The sequence below is a fragment of the Vidua chalybeata genome, chromosome 8, assembly GCF_026979565.1.
Source record: "Vidua chalybeata isolate OUT-0048 chromosome 8, bVidCha1 merged haplotype, whole genome shotgun sequence".
In the NCBI taxonomy this organism is placed as follows: domain Eukaryota; kingdom Metazoa; phylum Chordata; class Aves; order Passeriformes; family Viduidae; genus Vidua; species Vidua chalybeata.
In genome coordinates this window covers 4,007,579-4,025,514 of record NC_071537.1, presented here as the reverse complement: position 1 = coordinate 4,025,514, position 17,936 = coordinate 4,007,579, and the positions used below count along the sequence as shown (strand labels likewise).

The 17,936-nt window shown below is 41.1% G+C and overlaps 1 protein-coding gene across 1 annotated transcript in view; it reads right to left on the bottom strand.

The window, feature by feature from the left end:
• Positions 1-185: 185 nt before the first annotated feature.
• Positions 186-17,936, bottom strand: part of CPXM2 (carboxypeptidase X, M14 family member 2) — a 68,919-nt gene continuing 51,168 nt past the window's right edge. The window contains exons 7-13 of the mRNA XM_053949630.1: positions 16,434-16,557; positions 15,335-15,531; positions 14,335-14,514; positions 12,889-13,186; positions 8,578-8,717; positions 7,507-7,606; positions 186-2,992 (exon numbers count right to left, since the gene is read on the bottom strand). Coding sequence (XP_053805605.1) covers positions 2,742-2,992; positions 7,507-7,606; positions 8,578-8,717; positions 12,889-13,186; positions 14,335-14,514; positions 15,335-15,531; positions 16,434-16,557 — 1,290 coding nt within the window. The 3' untranslated portion in view covers positions 186-2,741. The remainder of the gene's footprint in view (positions 2,993-7,506; positions 7,607-8,577; positions 8,718-12,888; positions 13,187-14,334; positions 14,515-15,334; positions 15,532-16,433; positions 16,558-17,936) is intronic.

The window sequence follows — 17,936 nt, the reverse complement described above, 5'->3', positions numbered from 1 at the left end:
TTTTAACTCCCAAGTGCATAACTGCAGCAGGAAATAGGGCACACATCAGTTTGCCATCATTACATCCAGGGCAGGCATAAACAGCACGAGATACTCACACATCTGATATTCCTGGTAAAACTCCTTGGAGTCTGAGTGTTTTCCAGCGCTGGACAATCAGAAAATAATTGCACAGACAAGTCCACTTGACAGCTATTAGGCCATTTATTTAGGAATGCCTGGACTAAAATGGAGTAAGGTCACCTGCATTAGTCCCAGTTCTGCTGTGCCCAAACTCGTGTAAGCACTAGTGACAGCCAGGAAAGAACACCAAAGCCACTGTCCCCAGCACCTGAGGCCTTCAGCAATCAGAGTCCATCCAGTCTTAGCCAACACATGTCCAAGAATTCCCCATCAAATCCATTTCAGGTTATCAAATGAAAAAGAATTTCTCATAGGAAGAACCTCAGTTCTGAGAACAAAGCACAGGAACCTCAAGGTTTGTAAAGTTAAACTCTCACATCATTATCTCAAGGTAGAAAGACCTCACCTGCCAGGACTAAAGCAGTGGTTTCCACCTTCAATCCCATTTGAATTTGGCTATTTTGTTCCACTTTTGCCAGTGCATTCCAACTACCCACAAAGTTGACTTTGTGGGAATCCAGAGAGAATCCACCCACAAAACTCCATTCTTAACCCAAAAAATCTTGTGTGCTCTTGATATATCATGATGGTCATAAAATCTACATCTGCCAGTGAACACATCAAATTTATCTGCAAACAAATTGTCTGCTGTCATTACTCCATATTCCAAAATGATTTCACTTTGTTACCTGCACAAAGACATCATTAATCCCTTCCCACCTCTCAAGAAAAAAATATCCCTTCTTGACAAACTGCAGTTGTATTTGCTATACAGAAATATATGGCATACAGGATGCTGTAAGGGTGCAAAGAGGGTGAAATTAGTAAAATACAATTCCACATGATGGAATGATTGGATGAGTTGTTTACTTCTGTTACTTAATTGAAATGATACTGACTTGGAGGTGTTCCATAATTTCAGTCACAGAGAATTAAAATTGCACTCTTGTGTTTTATTGGAGCCTTTGCTGTTATTTAATGATATCTGCAGAACAAGGAAGGGCTGAAATTGCCTAAGAAATGTAGGAACATGATTATTTACTGTGCAATGGCTCTAGATTATGTTTTTCATTCTGCAGTCTTTCAACTTTTAGGTGTTTCCTTCATTCCTTGACAATAAAAAAAATAATTAATACAGATGGCACATGGTATTTTTACAGTAACTTTTCTGCTCATGCTTTATTTTTTCCTCAGTTTCAATGACATTTTGCTGAACGTCCTTTCCAAGAATCCTATCAAACTGGCAAAAACTGTAAATAGCAATCAAAATGTTTAAAACAGAATTGTATTTGGAAGAGTAAGCTGCAGTCTGCTACCAAGCATGTTAAGAGATGTTTATTTAGCCATAGACTGGCTAAAATAATAATGCAGCTGACTCTTTTTTTTTTTTTTTTTAGGTATAATTTAGGCCATAACATTAAAGCTGATGGAGCAAAGTCGTATTTTCATCAGCTGGCACTTTGCCCAGTGTTGATTCTTTCCTAGATGTGCTCTGCACCTTTCCTGAACCTCAATCCTGTCCTGCTGTACAATTTTACTACTCAAAAGCCAACAATAAAGCACAACTCCTGCTCCCAAAGAGGCATAAGGCCAAAAAAGCAGCAGCAAGAGGAGCAGACCTGCAGAGGAACCCAGAACCCCTTGCATGTCACAGAAAACAGTGGCATGAGATGTGCAGGAGCACAAAAGGCACTTCAAGTCAGGCCAAGAATTAAGAAAAGAGATGGTATCAGAGGATTTGTGAATTAAGCACCTCTCAGTGGCTAAGCCTCTCCTCTCATACATGACACACCTGGCTCTATCCTCAGGAAAAGCTTTGTTCAGATCCTTCTCTCACATCAGGGAAGAACTGCCACGCCACAGTGCTGGAGTGGTCCTGATCCCAAAACCTTTTTGTCAGGTTTAGTTCATGGAGCAAAACTGCAGCCTTAAAAAGCCAGAGAAGAAAACACTCCTGGCATTAAACTCTGGCAGCACAAAGCATCCTTAAATCTAAACAGCCCAAGCAGGAAAGCAAAGGTGGGTTATTCGCTGCAGGCTTTTTTCCTGAAATATAGTGCTTATCAAAAGGGGAACTTTCAGAGAAAGAGAGAAATTTTGACAAAAGCTTTAATCACATTAAAAAGAAGTTGTCACCCCTCAGCTTTTCCTCCCATATGAGAATAGAATATAAAGAGTGTCAAAACTTTTCTGAGTTGCAAAAATATACCAATTTCATACTTTAGATAAGTCTTTCAATTTTTCATTCAGAACACTTCTCCTTTGTGAATATCTCTTTTTTGTTGCTGTTGTTTTTTATCCTCTCTCTTCAATTTTTAAAGAAAACAGATTGACAAAGGATTAAACAACCCAACAAGGAAAACATTTCATTCCAGCTCAACTCAAAACACCTTCCTCCATTCTCCCTGTCTCTCCCCTCAACGGGGAGCTCCTTTTGGTTCAACTTGAACTTCACTTCCGATTCTTTTCCCACCAAAAATGAGAACCCCCCCACCGAGCATCCATCCAGCTCCACAAACAGAAAGGCCTCGTGCAGAGAAAAAGGCATGAAGAGATGGGCTACGTAACTCTCACTACGACTACGGCCAGGCTGAGAGAAGCAGAGCTGGCGCCGAGCTCTATCGCCGCTGCCACCGCCGCGCCCGCTGCCGCAGCCGGCGCGCCGACAGGCTGAGGGGCTGCTTCCCAAACTTCCTCATGATCTCCTTGATCCTCGCCAGGTTGGTCTTGGAGATGGTGAAGTCGCATTGGGTGGCCCCCATGTCGTAGCCCACCTCGCAGGTCTTGGTGGCGGCGGTGTAGCCCTCGGCCTTGACGCCCACCACGTACTCGCCCGGGTTGAGGAGACGCCAGTAATCCCCGTCAGCTCCTGGTGGGGGGAAAAAAAAAGATGGTTTTCAGGATTTTGGTCCTTTCTCCTTGAGGAGAGTGGTGTTTATGAAGTCACAGAATCGCTGAGGTTGGAAAACATCTCTAAGATCCTCAAGTCCAGCCATCAGCCAACACCATCACGGTGGCCACTAAACCATGTCCTCACGTGCCAGGGCCACAGATTGTTTGAACACTTCCAAAGATGGGAACTCCACCACATCCCTGGGCAGCCTGCTCCAGTTCTTTAAAACCCTTCCCATGAAGAAATTTGCATCCAAACCTCTCCCGGGGCAACTTGAGTCCATTAGATGAGGACACAGAATCACATGGGAGAAGCTGATTTGGAAGGAGCCCACAAGGACCATCGAGTCCAACTCCCAGCCCTGCACCAGCCCCAGGAGAAGTCCTTGGAACCCTCCATCCTCACACGAGGAGGGCGTCCAAGGGGCTGCCCCCACCACAAATACCCCTCCTCATCCTGCCAACCCTAGAGAAAAACACACCTCAGCAATATTTTCCAAATGATACAAAAAGCAAACCAGCTGTAGGTTTTTGGAAGTTAGAAAGGCCTAAGGCAAAATCTGGTGACTCCCATGGGATAGGAAAGACCTTTCCCAAACTAATCCTAACTGAGGGATCCAGAGGAGCCCCAGTGAAATATCCACATCACACAACCTTGATCAGACTGTCAGGACACAGATTTTGGTGCTATTTGTTGGGAAAAGTGTGTGAATACATAATAACAACTCACTTGGAGGTGTAAGAAAGTATTCCCTTCTATTAAGCCTTACATTAGGGTTTATTACACCGATTTTCCTACAAAGTAAATTCACCAGGACGTTTAACCACCTGGTTAAATGTAAATGACAAACCAAGCTCCTGCAATCAACTAACCTACTCATAAAAATGTATTTTAACACCTCATTGAATCAGGAGTTTTTGGTTTCTTCTTTTTCTCCATGAAAGATCTCAGATATACCCATTTTATGTACCCATATGTGCATCAGGATCGTTTTAGGCTTCTTTTAAATATGATTTTAACCACCGAGTATTCTTAGCTGTAAATTGAAAAAGGGGAAAAACTATTACCTAAAATTAGTTTTGCATTCTGTCCTGAAGAAACTCCCTGTAAATGAAAGGGCAAATTCAAATATGCAATTCCATGTAAAAATAGAAATGGAACATTTCCTGCATGAGGAGGGATTAGGGTTTTTTAGCACTGATGAGACCTGACAGCCTTACTAACACCAGCCTGGGCTCACTGGCAGTGCAGAGTAGTGTAGCAAAAACTGAAGATGATTTGCATAAAAATATTATACTTGGGGAAGGATCAGGCTGGTCAGCCTCTGTTGAAAGAAAAAGCATTTTAATTTAGGGTTTGGTAAAATAAAAAATCTCTTTGCAAACAGCAAGTGTTAACAAATGGCAATATTGACTATACCCTGATAGTGCAGCCTCTGAGTGTGTCAGAATTGTACATGATCAGGTCCATTCTTACCTCTCAATATGATCAGGGGGGTTTTAAGTCAATGTGACCACATTTGGGGTGATAATAAGGTCCAAATTTTCTGCTCCTCATGACTCGGGCCTTTTGAGGAAAGGCTCTAAGAGAGGCTATTTATTCAGTTCTCCCTCACCACTGGGACTGTTGGAAGCTGAACAAAAGGCCAAACCACAAATCTGCCCAAATTCCTCGTATTTATCCCCAAGGGCTCACTTTTAGCTGTAAATGCTCTGGCAACACCACGGGGCAGGCAGAGGGCTCTGCATCCCCCCCGTGTGTAGCTGTGATCACATCCCTGCTCCCAGCCTGGCTGTAGCCCCAGGACTGCAAAGCTGACCCACATTTTTCTGACACATTGAACAGTCAGTTCATCACAACCCCACACAGGGCCAGGAATAAACCTACACATTCACACCCCACGGGGAATTTATTGCCAAGCTGGGTATTAAGCCTTCAGCAGGATGCACTTTCCCTGCTTTCCATTTAGAAGCAAGCAGACAGGAGTATTTCCGTCAGCTGTCAGTGCCCAGAATTTAATACCAGGCTAAAAGGTTGGGGTTTTTTGAAAATCAGATTAAATATAGTAAAAAAAAAAAAAAAAAAAAAATCAGAACAGATGGCAAAAAGAAACACAATTAAAAACACAGATAAATTTAGTAAATAATAGGTTTGCTGAAATAATAGGTTCCAGTGGGAGCAGGCTGGAGGCAGACTGCATCCATACCCACCTACTGGGGCTGGAAAAGGATTGCCATGTCTGCTTAGATAAAATAACAATGCATTACAGGACAAAGATAGCATTGCTATGAATTTAATATGTCAGACTACTCCATAAATTCTACAATTAAGAGAAATGTCCTTTGAGCCTGATAGGACAGACCTTAGTTACAATTAAGTAATTGTAAAAGTGCAAAAGCAATTTTAACATTTAAAGGTACCAAACTGTGCTGACTTAAATACATTATAAAAATCTTTCTAATCTAAAAGTCTTTCTTTTTTACCAACAAAAGACTCTCCAGGAAACCTGGCCATAGTGCTGCATACCCAAAGCATGTAACAACTTAAACTCATGGATTAGGCAGCCAGGAGTGAGGCTGGAGAGTTGTAATGCCAGAATTATGCTTAGCTTGGGCTAATTAAATAAATATTTAATATATAAATATATTTAATATATTAAATATTACTAAATACTACTTCAAAATCTTTAGGTTTTGGTTGGTACATAAAGTATACTGAAATCACTGCAAACTTACCAAGATATTAATAAAAATTTCTCTGGACACTGTGTGAAATTAAATTAATTACGCTTTGGTTCAAAAACCACACAGAAGCATCTGTCTTTGAAGTCTGGCTGTGACACAGAAGTGTTTCACCAGGAAGAAACTGCACATTTCTCCATCAATATCTACTTTATCATTTCCCAAATTATAGGAAGCAACACCCAAAACTGCCTTGGCACCACGGAAAAGGAAAGGTGCATTTGTTCACCCAACTGAACTCTTTTTCCAGAGGTTTTCTCACAGAGACTAGCCCAAATTTGACTGTAACCACATGGAATCACTTAAGACTTAATCAATAGTTACATCTGCATTGAGGGAAAATAGAATAATTCCCCACAAAGCTCTTGCTCTTGGAATCAATGCCTTCAATTAGCCCATTAATGGTGTTAGCTGAATGCCAGCATCCCTCTCCTTCCATCAGGGATATTGTATCCAGGAGAAAGCCAAACCAAGCTGCTTTTATTTCAGTCCACAGGAAGAAGCAAAGGAATTTTCTCAAACTTTTAAATGTTATTACAGGGCTTTTACAGGCAACTTCTGTCTGGCTCCACGGGGCAGCTGACCACGTTGATGCAGCAGTGAAACAGCAGAGCTCAGCTCACTCGAAACAAAACTTTTGTGAATAGAGATATTGGCCATAATTCTTCTCCTGCCTGGCCTATTTTTACATCAAGGCAACTCAGAGGTTTAAATGGGCACATTTTTCATTTTAAAAGGTATAAATGAAAGAAGACTGCTGACAATTTGCCTTCTTTCTCTGGAGTTATACATGTCATTTTAGCTTTTCGGCTCCAGCATAAATCCTCTAGTTTCAGGGACTAATGAGATGTGTATTGTTACCTGGATAATATGAAACAAGATAGAACTTTCATGTTCCCATCTCCACAGTGATCCCAGAGTGTGAGCTTAAACGTCTCATTAAAAAGAAAAATAAAGGGAATGAAATAAGTAATTTTATTTTTACTAACAAGTGCAGATGGCCTTGAGCCATAGAGGCTCAGCAATAAGTGAAGATGTAAATAGCTGCAAGATTCCCTGAGTGTTACAAGGTGAATTTTGGGATCTTGCACATTTATTGCACTTTTTTTTTTTTTTTAACATGACAACCCAGAGTACAGAGAGCTGGAAATTAATCACATATTGCATTAACTCAGAGCAATACATGAATTTTGTTAACAGAGTAATATAACCCACACTTTATGGCAGACTTTCAGCACTGCCAAGGCTTCCAAGACAAGAAAAAACAGCTGATTACTTTAATTTCCACTGCCATTTCCCAGTGGCCCCATTTTGAAATATTTAAGGCAGAATCATTATTGCCTAATTAAGTATCTGTCATTCAATGCTTTCTTTTACAATGGAGACACAGTAGCACTGAAATTAATCATAAACCAAGTTAGATATTCCAAGATTCAATATTGGCTCAGATCACCTCTTGTGGCAAACACTAAAGATTTGGAAGTCACAAAGCTCTATGATATTCCATGGCCTGAAATCAGTTTATGTGTCCAAATCTGCCACTCTGTACCTCAGTGGCAAAGCACATGGAAGTGGCAGCAAATGAAGAACTCAAAATACCAGTAAAGAGATAAAAATACGTAAAATTAGCATTCAAAACACATGTGGACATGGTAGTTAGGAACATGGTTCAGTGGGTTTGTTTGTAAACCACAAATCTGTTCTTTTGCACTGATGTTTTGTATTTTTATTGTGGTTTTTTTTTTTTACCTGTGCGAATATCATGGTTAACACCTTCCACTGAAATAACAGCATTTGGGATTCCCTTTCCATGCACATCTTTCACAATGCCTTTGATGCCACGATGGACCTGGGAAGAGAATAAAAAAAGCAAGTAAATATTGCACAGCAAAGAACAGTAGTATTCCTAGGAACTTACAATGCATCTTTAATTCCATAAGTGAGTTCTAATTTTATATTCCTACTTTATGGCTCACAGCATTGTGGAATATCATTATTAACCCTGTAGCAGCCCTTCAGACATTAACTTGTGGATCAGCTTGTGAATTTTGTTAGGATTCCTGAGGCATCAAATTCAAGATACAGATACAAAGAACAGATGAAGCAACAGACACAATATTGGGGTCTTTTCCTAGCAGCCTTTTCTGGCAACCTCAGCACCCACATCAAATTTTCAGGAGCTTCATTACTTTGTTCCCTGAAGTCAAACCAGCCTGGTTGAAGTTCTATGTCTATCAAAAATACCAATAACCACATAATTAGTCATGCAAGAAAAATAGTAGGTGTTGGAACCTTAGTTGCTAAGAATTTTAGACTCTGTACTATCAGGCATTGACCCCCCCAAAAACCACTACATTTAACCTGAAACCATAAAAAAACTTCCAAAATTTAATAATAAAACTGAAATGGTGTGTAGTTTAAATAAAAGTGTATAATATCACATAATAGAAAACTTAAAGTTTAAAGTTTTAGAATATAATAATATATATAAAATAAAAAAAGTTTTAAAACAGAGATGAATCCTGCTTTACCTTCTTCATCACCTTCTTCTTCATAAATTTAAGTAGTATTATATAATTAAATAAAAATGTCCAGATTACAAAACACAAGAAATTAATTAAGTTAAAAATAAAAGTAATTTAAGTAGCATTTCTTAATCAGACAATTTATCCTTAAAAAACCTTATAAAAATACAACTCCATTTTTTAGTTGATTAATAAAATACTCTAAAACTCACAACATATAAAACTGTAATATAAACAAAAGCATCTAAACATCTAATAAACATCTAAATCCAAACAAGAAATACCAGGTGACTACCTGTTCCATAAACACAATCAGGGACTCGCGGTTGTTTTCCCACTCCTCTGGCAGCTCGCTCTCGTGGGGATATTTGTCACAGCCAACATAGATGGAGAGCTCAAAGCAGTTCGTGTGCAGGTAGCTGAAGTCATTGATGCCTGTCAGTATTGGGGAAAAAGGGAACAACTCCATGGCCTTTTTAATCTACTGATCAGATTTCAGTTTTTGTGCAAATTAATGTAACTTCTATAAACACAAGTTGGGTATTCATCCAGCTGGCTTAGCCTGCAGATTTGGAAGGGCAAAGAGGTTTTAGAAATGCCAAATGTTTTGTAACAAAGCACCAGAGTGCTCAAGGCCAGGTTGGACAGGTGTCCTGGGTTGCAAGATGTGGCTGGGGTGTGTATTTTACTGTCATCTGTAGAGCTGGGGCAGTTCTCTGCTGTTCATTGGGCAGTTTTTTCTTTATCTCTCCCACAATCAATCCTCCCTCCAGGAGATCTCTTCTGTTCATGGGCCATTAATTATTAATTATCTTCTGTTCATGGCCAGTGAGTGTCCCTGCATGGCTGAGAAAATTCCATCATCCCATGGGGAGATGCTCTGCCCAGGGGAGGAGCCAAGCATTCCTACCTGGATACAATCTGAGATCCTGGGACACCACAGCAGCCTTTGCCCACTGCATTCCCACAGGAGCAGCTTTCTTCCCCACTGCATTCCCAGAGGAGCAGCTTTCTGCCCCACTGCATTCCCAGAGGAGCAGCTTTCTGCCCCACTGCATTCCCAGAGGAGCCCAGGCCCATCTCCACCAGCCCTGGAGCTTCAGAGGAAAACTCCAGCCTTGCCCAGGATCCTGCTCCAGCAGAAGCACAGCTGGCACTGCAGGAGGGCTGAGCCCCCATGGAATGGGACTGCTGCCACCACCCTGACCCACAGCTGCCAGGGCCTGCTCTGACTCTGGCAGTGTTGTTTTGGATTATGGCATTTTTTTATTTTATTCTATTTTCTTCCCTAATAAAGAACTGTTATTCCTATTCCCATATATTTGCCTGTGCACCCCTTAATTTCAAAATTATAATAATTCAGAGGGAGGGGGTTTACATTTTCCATTTCAGGGGAGGCTCCTCCCTTCCTTAGCAGACACCTGGCTTTTCAAACCAAGACAACAGGGCTTGTAGCAATCTGGGATAGTGAAAAGTTGCTCCAAGCAGGGGTGGAACTCGATGGGCTTTAAGGTCTTTTCCAACCCAAACCCTTCTGGGATTCTATTGATGGAGAAGATGGGAACGCAAACAGGAGAAAATTCTCTCTCTACAAGAAAAAATTGTGCTTTTTCAAGAAAGCACTAAGCATTTCTAATCCTGGACATTGCCCACGGAGCAGCTCTCCCTTATGAGTGCCCTGGGTGGAAATGGAATTGTCTGTGTTGGGTGGCAGGAAGGTGCAGCTGCTTACCCAATTCACAGAATTCCCATTTGATAGAACCCTGAAAGCCAGGACACAGAGCCATGTGCTCACAGGGGTTGTTATGTAAAAGAGATTTATCAGAGCAGCTGGTGAAATAGTTCCTCAGTCTGTTTTCTTCCCTGAGTAATCTAGCAGATAGAAAAGCCAGAAAAATCAAGGCAGTAATAATTATTTTATGTTACATATGGTGTCTGTAGTTTGTAAGAAATGAAAGGGTCTCTTTTCTCCCTAACACAGTGCTGCAGAAGACTGGGATCTGCACTGTTGCTCTGCAATAGGGATTCCATCAGAAATATGTCCTAGCCAAGCCCCAGGAACCTCAGTGCCTCCACTCTCTGAGAAGCTGCAGTTTAATTTTGCATTACAGAGACCACTGTAACCTTTGCAAAGGTCTGCAGCAGTAAGGAGGGCTGTCTTTACATAGAGAGCTCAAACATTTCCATTCTCCAGGTTTCTCCTCCTGTTTCTCACCATTATTTTTACTTCTTATTAGTTCTCCACTCTCACACAGATAACAAGATGCAGAACATGAACACTAAAGGAAGAGATTCTGTGAGCTTCATTTCTTGTTCCACCTGCACTTCTAATAAGAAAATATTTTAAAATATGTTTGGTAGTGATCATTAATTGTTATGTTTTAAATAGCAAAGATCAGCAGGAGTTGCATTCACCGAGTGCTTCTGACCCAGAAGAGTTAAACCAAAATCCCTGTTCCTGTCCAATTAGCACAGAGCAGTAGTCAAGTATTTAATGAGCCCTCAGTGCCTTCTGGAAGCTGAGCAGGAGGATTATATAATACAGATGTTAAACTTTTCACTTTTGTTGATAGGGAAAACCTAAACATCAGCCAGTGGCATATGCTACTCTACATAAATGTGCTTCCCCTCCACTTGAGAAACAGCCATAATTATTTTCCCCTCACATACTGTATAACATTCTGATTAATCTGCTGTGAAATGTTTTGCCATACACACTAATTGCTCAGTTTTAATACATGTATTTAAGAAAATGGCTTTTTGTTGCCAAGAGTGACTCTCTCCTAGTGCCTGAACATGCAAATCCAGCCTCCAAAACACAGGAAATAAAATTAAATCAATCCCTTTTTTGCCTCTGTGCAGTTCATCCAGTGCAGAAACTTTATATGTAAAATTGCTGAAGAACTTGCATTTACTGCAGTCAAAATAATGGGCAGGAAATATCATGGCTGGGTATTAAAGGCATGAGGAGGTGCTGGGTATCTGTGGTGCACATGCTTCTCTAGGGACTGAAATGACATTAGAAAAATCCCATTTAAATTTTCCCATGGCATGAGCAGTGAGAAGTTTTTGTGCAGGACCACTGCAAGGAAGCAGATGGATGAGGAGAGAGGGGACAGGCAGTTTCAAGGCATGGTACAATGAAGAGATGCCACTCACACAAAAAGATGGGTGGGAGAGCTTCTGCAAGCACTTTTTTGGAGGTCTTACCATAATGTAACACAGCAGGACATAAATCATAATTAAAACATCATCAAGAAATAAAGAAATCAGTTGAAACAAATCCAAAATGTAATTGGTCCTAAGAAATCAGGGTAATATTCAGCATCTATATTGTCCATCTTTCCTTAATGGAACTCAGTGTGACAGCTGTTAGTTACAAGGCCAATGTCATCTTTTCTGGATTGACTCATAATGATGTTTCTTGTAGCACTTAGGAAAATTAAATTCATAAATTAGATAATTAAGTGGCCAAGTTAGCTCTCAGAGGATGCTTTAGAATCTGCAGAAATGCACGGGAATGTACTGTCAGACCTAAGAGTTCAAGGTTTCCCCCCCAAATTCACCCAACACTTTTTAACCTGCTGAAAAAATATTTGACAAGCTAATTCTCGACTGTAGCCTTTAAAGCACTAACTCCACATGGGCCAACATAAAAGCCATAAAAGCCATGTCCAAAATCCCGAAATGTTTATGCAGTGGAAGTACCTGCAAGTTCCAAACATGAGCCAGGTTCAGCTAAACCTGGGTTTCAGAGACACTGGCCTGCATCTGTTTGCCATTAGTGCTGTTCCTGTTGTCAGCCCACTGGTGGCAGATGCCTGTCTCACTTCCTAATTGCAGGGAATATGTTGTTTGACTGATGCACTTAGAAAAACACAAGGATTTTGAGCAAAGGCAAATGTGCCTAATGCTGTTAAAAATGGGCTTCTAATTGGCCTTTCCTGGAAATCGAGGTTTTTGGCCACACCATAGGCCGTGGCTTCCCCTCTGTGCTCCTTAACAGGGTGACAGGCTTGGGTGTGGGGAGATTGATCCAGGCTGTGATTTATTCTGGCAGCAGGACTGCCTGTGGAGCCCATGCAAAATTTAAGTGTAAAGACATCCAGGTTTTTTTTTTTTTTAACTAAGACGGTAGCAGGCAAACAGTAGCTTTTTATGGCATTTCATTGCAACTCCCAGTGAATGTGAGTGAGGGCTGATCTGAGGCTGAGTTCAGTCAGCAGGAGGCTGAAATCAGGATTTCCTTATCTGAGAGCCACTGGAATCTCTCCCTGAAGCCCCTGCTTCAGCTCTGACACTGGTTGTGGTGCTTGGCAGCAGTTTTCTTCTTGTCACCTTGTGTGGGGGTTTGGACTGGGTTGGTTTCTTCCTGACAAACTGTCTTGAGTGCACAGAGTTCTTAAAGCTAATGTTCTCCGTGTGCATTTTTTGAAAATTTGTCTGCAAAAGAAGCAGTCACTGGGTATTAATGACAGTAATGACATCTGGAAATATTCCTCTTAGAACACACATTTTACCACCACTGCTGCTGCAGCGTACACCGGGCAGCTCTGACTCTACCCTAATTAGCAAGGTAACACTAATTGGAGCTTCTACCACTTACTTCCAGCCACGGTGTGCCACGAGGCTCCGTTCACAGTGCCATCCTCCTTCTGGAAGTCCTCAGTGTGGCAGGCTCTCCTCCTGGCATCCGTCATCAGGCGGTGCGTGGAGGCGTAGGAATAGGCCAGCCAGCGGAACACGTGGTCGTCCGGGGTGGGCGTGTAATCCTGGGTTTTCCACATGGATCTCACCATGTCGTAGGGATAGGCCACCACCAGCTCTCCCCCCTGCAAGTTGCCACCCAGCACAAAAGGGATTTTTTCCATCCACGCGATGATCGCCCGTGTCTCCACCGCCACCTGGGAGAAGAAGCCACAGCGGCTCTGGTTCAGCGTGGAAATCTGATCGTGCTGTTTCAAAGGGAGAGCAGGCTCAGGAGGTCCTGAGCGTGAGGGGCCAGCAGAAGGGATGTGGGCAAGGAGAAGGCCTTCTTTAAATTATGGTGCTTGCCAGCCATCCTTGGGAGGCCACAGACATCCCTTAAGAGCTAACAAAACCTTCACACCAGCAATTTAAGGAACAGGAACATCTATGTCGAGTGAGGCCAAGAGCAGGAACAGACAGAGGTGTCAGATGGTGACTTTGCTCCCTCTCTTTGTTTCCAAAATAAGGGTTTGTAAACATAGAAATAGTGGCCATAAATTAAACCACAGGAAATTTCACCTCAAGATGAGGATGAACTTTTCCATGAGGGTGGCAGAGCACTGGAACAGCTGCACAGGGAGGTCACAGAGTCTCTCTCTGGAAACATTCCAAACCCACCTGGATGTGTTCCTGTGTCACCTGCTCCAAGTGACCCTGCCTTGGATTGATCTCCAGAGGCCCCTTTAAACTGTAACTACTCCATGATTGTGTGATTCTAAAGTACTAAAATCGGCCACAGTGAAGCTGCTATTAATAGCTGCCATCATATTTAAAAGGCCAGGCCAAAATAAGTTACATTTCTGGCACTACAATCCAATAAACGACTTTAACATAAGCCACAGCACGAGGTTTGATATACCAGAACTGTTGCTGTGTTTTTTGAGATATGAATATATTTCAAGTAAGAGCAAGTAAGAAAATCCCAGGACAAATCTGTGAGTGAGTTTTCAAAGAGCTCATCTATGCCACAAAACCTGGGAGAAGCCTGATCCACATGGCCAAGCTCATGCTGTGCTTTTCTTTGTCTACCCAAAAGTTGGGTTTTGAGTCCTCCAGGTTCCTGCCAATAGCTGATGGGAAAGAAAATCCTCTAGGAAACAGTTTCTTCCTCAAGACCTGCCTCTAAATCCTGGGAGAAAATGGTGCTTTTGTGGTGCATTTTTATTTCCACTGACATAAAGGGAATTATTGACTTAGATCAGGTGTGGAACTTCACTCCCAGGTTATTCATTTCTTGAGAAATGTAAATTTCACTCTCTCAGTACATCCCAGCCTTTGTGTCCCCTCTCGTGGCCTTACTCACAGTGGCATTTTCGGACAGGTACCAGTCAGGGATTGGGATGTGATGGTTTGGAACTTTTCTTTTACTCTTCTTCTGATCTTCTGACTCCCAGAGCAGAGAGTTTAAGTCAGGGAAGTTATTGTTGATGTCAATGCCGTCCTGAGTCCATCGTCCTAGAGACCAGCCCCCCAGTTCTGAACCCTTAGATTAAAAAAAAAAATAGAAAAATAAAGAAAAAAATAATTATTGTTCATTCAGAATACAGAAACCTGTGAGCCCCTGCAGAATGTTTGGGAATGTGCCAGAGGTAATTCTATACAGAGAAATGGAAGATTAATTATTTAATTAACTGAATTAAATCATTGGCCCTTAAAAAAAAAAAATTTGTATGAAATCTTGAATGTGGTGAAGGAAAACCCATGAAAATTTACTTGAGGTTAGCCAAAATATATCTCTCAATGGAGACAGCAGACATTCTCTCCATGACTATGATTTTGACTTTCCTGTTCAGGTCCTCTGCAGACTGCTCTGGAAGATTTTCCAGTGCATTTGACCAGCCCCTACAATTTTTCCTGGTGTCTGTCTTCATCCAGACTGAATTATTACAATGCCCAACACATCACACTCTCCTTAAAGGCACACTATTAAATTTCAGCTGCAGAGGAACACAAATTTTCATGTGCTGAGCTTGGTTTCTCGTGAGAAACAGATTGCGTGGATTTTCCATTTTCCATAATGGTGTTCCCAAGGTTCTGTACACCCCAGGATGGTTTGTTCTGGCAGTCTTTGTGACCCTCCTTTCACGTACATTTTCCTGTTAGCCAAACATCACATCGAATCCCGTTTCTTTCAGCTTTTTCCCAAGATGATTTGTGTTTACTTTGATGTGCGTATCTTTTAATTTTTAAATCTCGATCACTCGTAAAACGTGATCTTTGAAGAAAATGAAGACAAGAGGAGCACTTTTGAGTCATCTACTGGGAAGAAAAGAATTCCTTGATGTGCTCATAATCCTAATTACCGCTTTATAGGCCTTGTCATATCCATCAGGGTTCACTGAGGGCAGCAGGTGGATCCTGGTGTCCTGGATGAGGTGCACAATGCGTGGGTTCCCAGCCAGGTATTCCTGGCACATGAACTGCATTAGCAGAAGGATTAGCTCTCGTCCAAGCACTTCATTCCCATGAGCTCCTGCAATGTAGTGGAATTCTGGCTCCCCTGTGGAAAAAAAAAAAACCCACAGAGCAGAGTTGTAGTCAGAGCAGCAAATCCAATCTCTATCAAATGGCATCGATGTCAATCAGCAACGTTTCACTTAAGGGGTGTTGGAGAAATGTCTCAGCTGCACAGATGAGAGGTGAAAATGTCACTTTGGAGAAATAAATTGCTTTCTGTTGCTATTTTAGAACAGGCTTACATATTAGTGATATCTAAAGCCACTGTGTAAAACCTCTAAAAACCATATTTGATTAAACATACCTTTAATTATACTCACAACTTCAGCATGTTAGAGGTAGATTTTAACAGTTTTGTTGGTCTAAAAGTCACATGAAAAATGCTTTGCTAGAAGAGAATTTTCCTAACAAGCAATCTAAAGATGCTATCAGGGTATTCATGGGTACAGCAAAGCACAAAATTCCTTTATTCCAACAGCTGTCCCAGGCACTATCACAGCGAGAAGGACCAAAGACTGAATGAGTTTCCATGCTGAAGAATTATATCATGGTAGGAAATTGAACTCCAGACCTCATGAGTGAAAAATTATTTGGAGATTTGACCTGTCCCTGCTTGCAATGCATTAAGGTCAATTTCTATCCAAAGCTACATCAATCCCACTACTAAACTTCATCCCCCAGTATTAAAGTTCACTTTTATTACTGTGAAGAATGATCATTAAAGAATTTGATCCCACATTCAAAATGTCCTCTATTTGTGCTCACCCTCCCCTTCCCAATTTAGAAATGCAGCGCTGAGGTTCCTCCCACATACATTTGAAATCTTTGCTGCCATGAATATAATTCCTTCGGTGATAATTAGCACAGATACAGAGAAAGAGGAGGGGAGAAAAAGCCAAATCCCAACACCCCTTCAACAGATTTAGTTAAGATTAAAATCCTAACCAACTTCGTGTTCTCCTGGATTGTCAGAAATCTCGACTGCATACAGCTTCAGTCCTTGGTTGCTTTTTCCAATATTGTAAATTCTTGTGATATTTGGGCACATTTTATTCACAGTTTTCATCAGCTGCCAACAAAAAAAAGAGAAAAAAAAAGAACTTATTTAGACAATGCAGCATCAAAATAGATCCACAATGAATTGGTTCATTCTAAATTGGATGTGGCATAAACTCTTCATTTGCTTCTCAGACTACCTCTTAGTTGTAACAACTTTATGTTTCGTTCATGAATTTATAGCTCTGCTATCTCATTTTTAAAACAATATGCCATGGAGAGTAATTAAAATAATGGAGAGTGATTAAAACAACCACACTCTGTGAGGTGCTATAGATAAGGTGACCCAGGGTGTCAGTGCACAGAAATGCATTTATTTTGCAGGTTGCCACATTTCAATAGAAATATGAATTTTTTTCCCTCTGCCAGCAAGTAGAGATATTGCATTAAAAGCAGTTCTATTTTAGCTAAAGGCTAAAAGCCTGCTGTATAAATAATGTTACTGACTCAGACCTGTGTTTACTAATTTCTCTCCTCACACCTTCTTCAAATTGAAGCAAACTGAGCTGGCTGATGTTTCCCTGCATCCATGCAGCTCCACAAGAAATAGGGAATGTGAGCCTCTGAAACTTCCACATGCAGAAGCTTTGCTGACGTGCCTGGCACTCCAGTGCTCACAGGATACCAGGAACAGCAATTTAGAAAAGTGGTTGAAATTATGGAAATGCTCATTAATAGTGAGAAAAATGTCCAGAACCAAGTTCAAAGTATATTACATTCAGTGGAAATATTTGCATTGGCCTCAGCAAACTCCCCATCATCTTTTTAATTGCAAACATGTGATTATTTTCTGAGTCAAAGAATGTTTCTTGCACTAGAGCCTTTGTAGTAACATTTACTGTGACTCTTGGTGACATGTAATGCAATGGAGTTAATGGAAATACAATGCTGAAATTTAACATATTTCATATTTGATCTTCTCATTCCCATTTCCTACAAATGGCACAATATTTCACCTATGATCTGGGTTTGTTGTCTCAAAGACAAGGTTGTACTCAGATATCCACAAACATGTAACAGCTTCCTGTACCACATGAATATATACAAATACATGCATAGAAGTGAACAAATAAGAGGCATTTTGGGCTGTGAAACAATCCTGCACACGAAACACAGTGAGGTTTCCCACTGACTGGAATAAGAATTTGGAATGTTCTTTTATAAGGAGAAAACTGGAGCTGTAAATTTCATCTTCCTAATCAGAGAGTTCTATTAAAATCACCTGACTCTGAGAAAATCCCTCCCTCTCACAAATACTTGACTTATTGCAATGTAATGTGATGCTTCCAAAACATGGCCCAGGGAACACCATCTCCTCCTCCTCCAGTGTTGATAATAAATCAAAGAACAGCATTTTTCTAAGATGGTTTGTAGTGAAGTAGCCATTAAAAG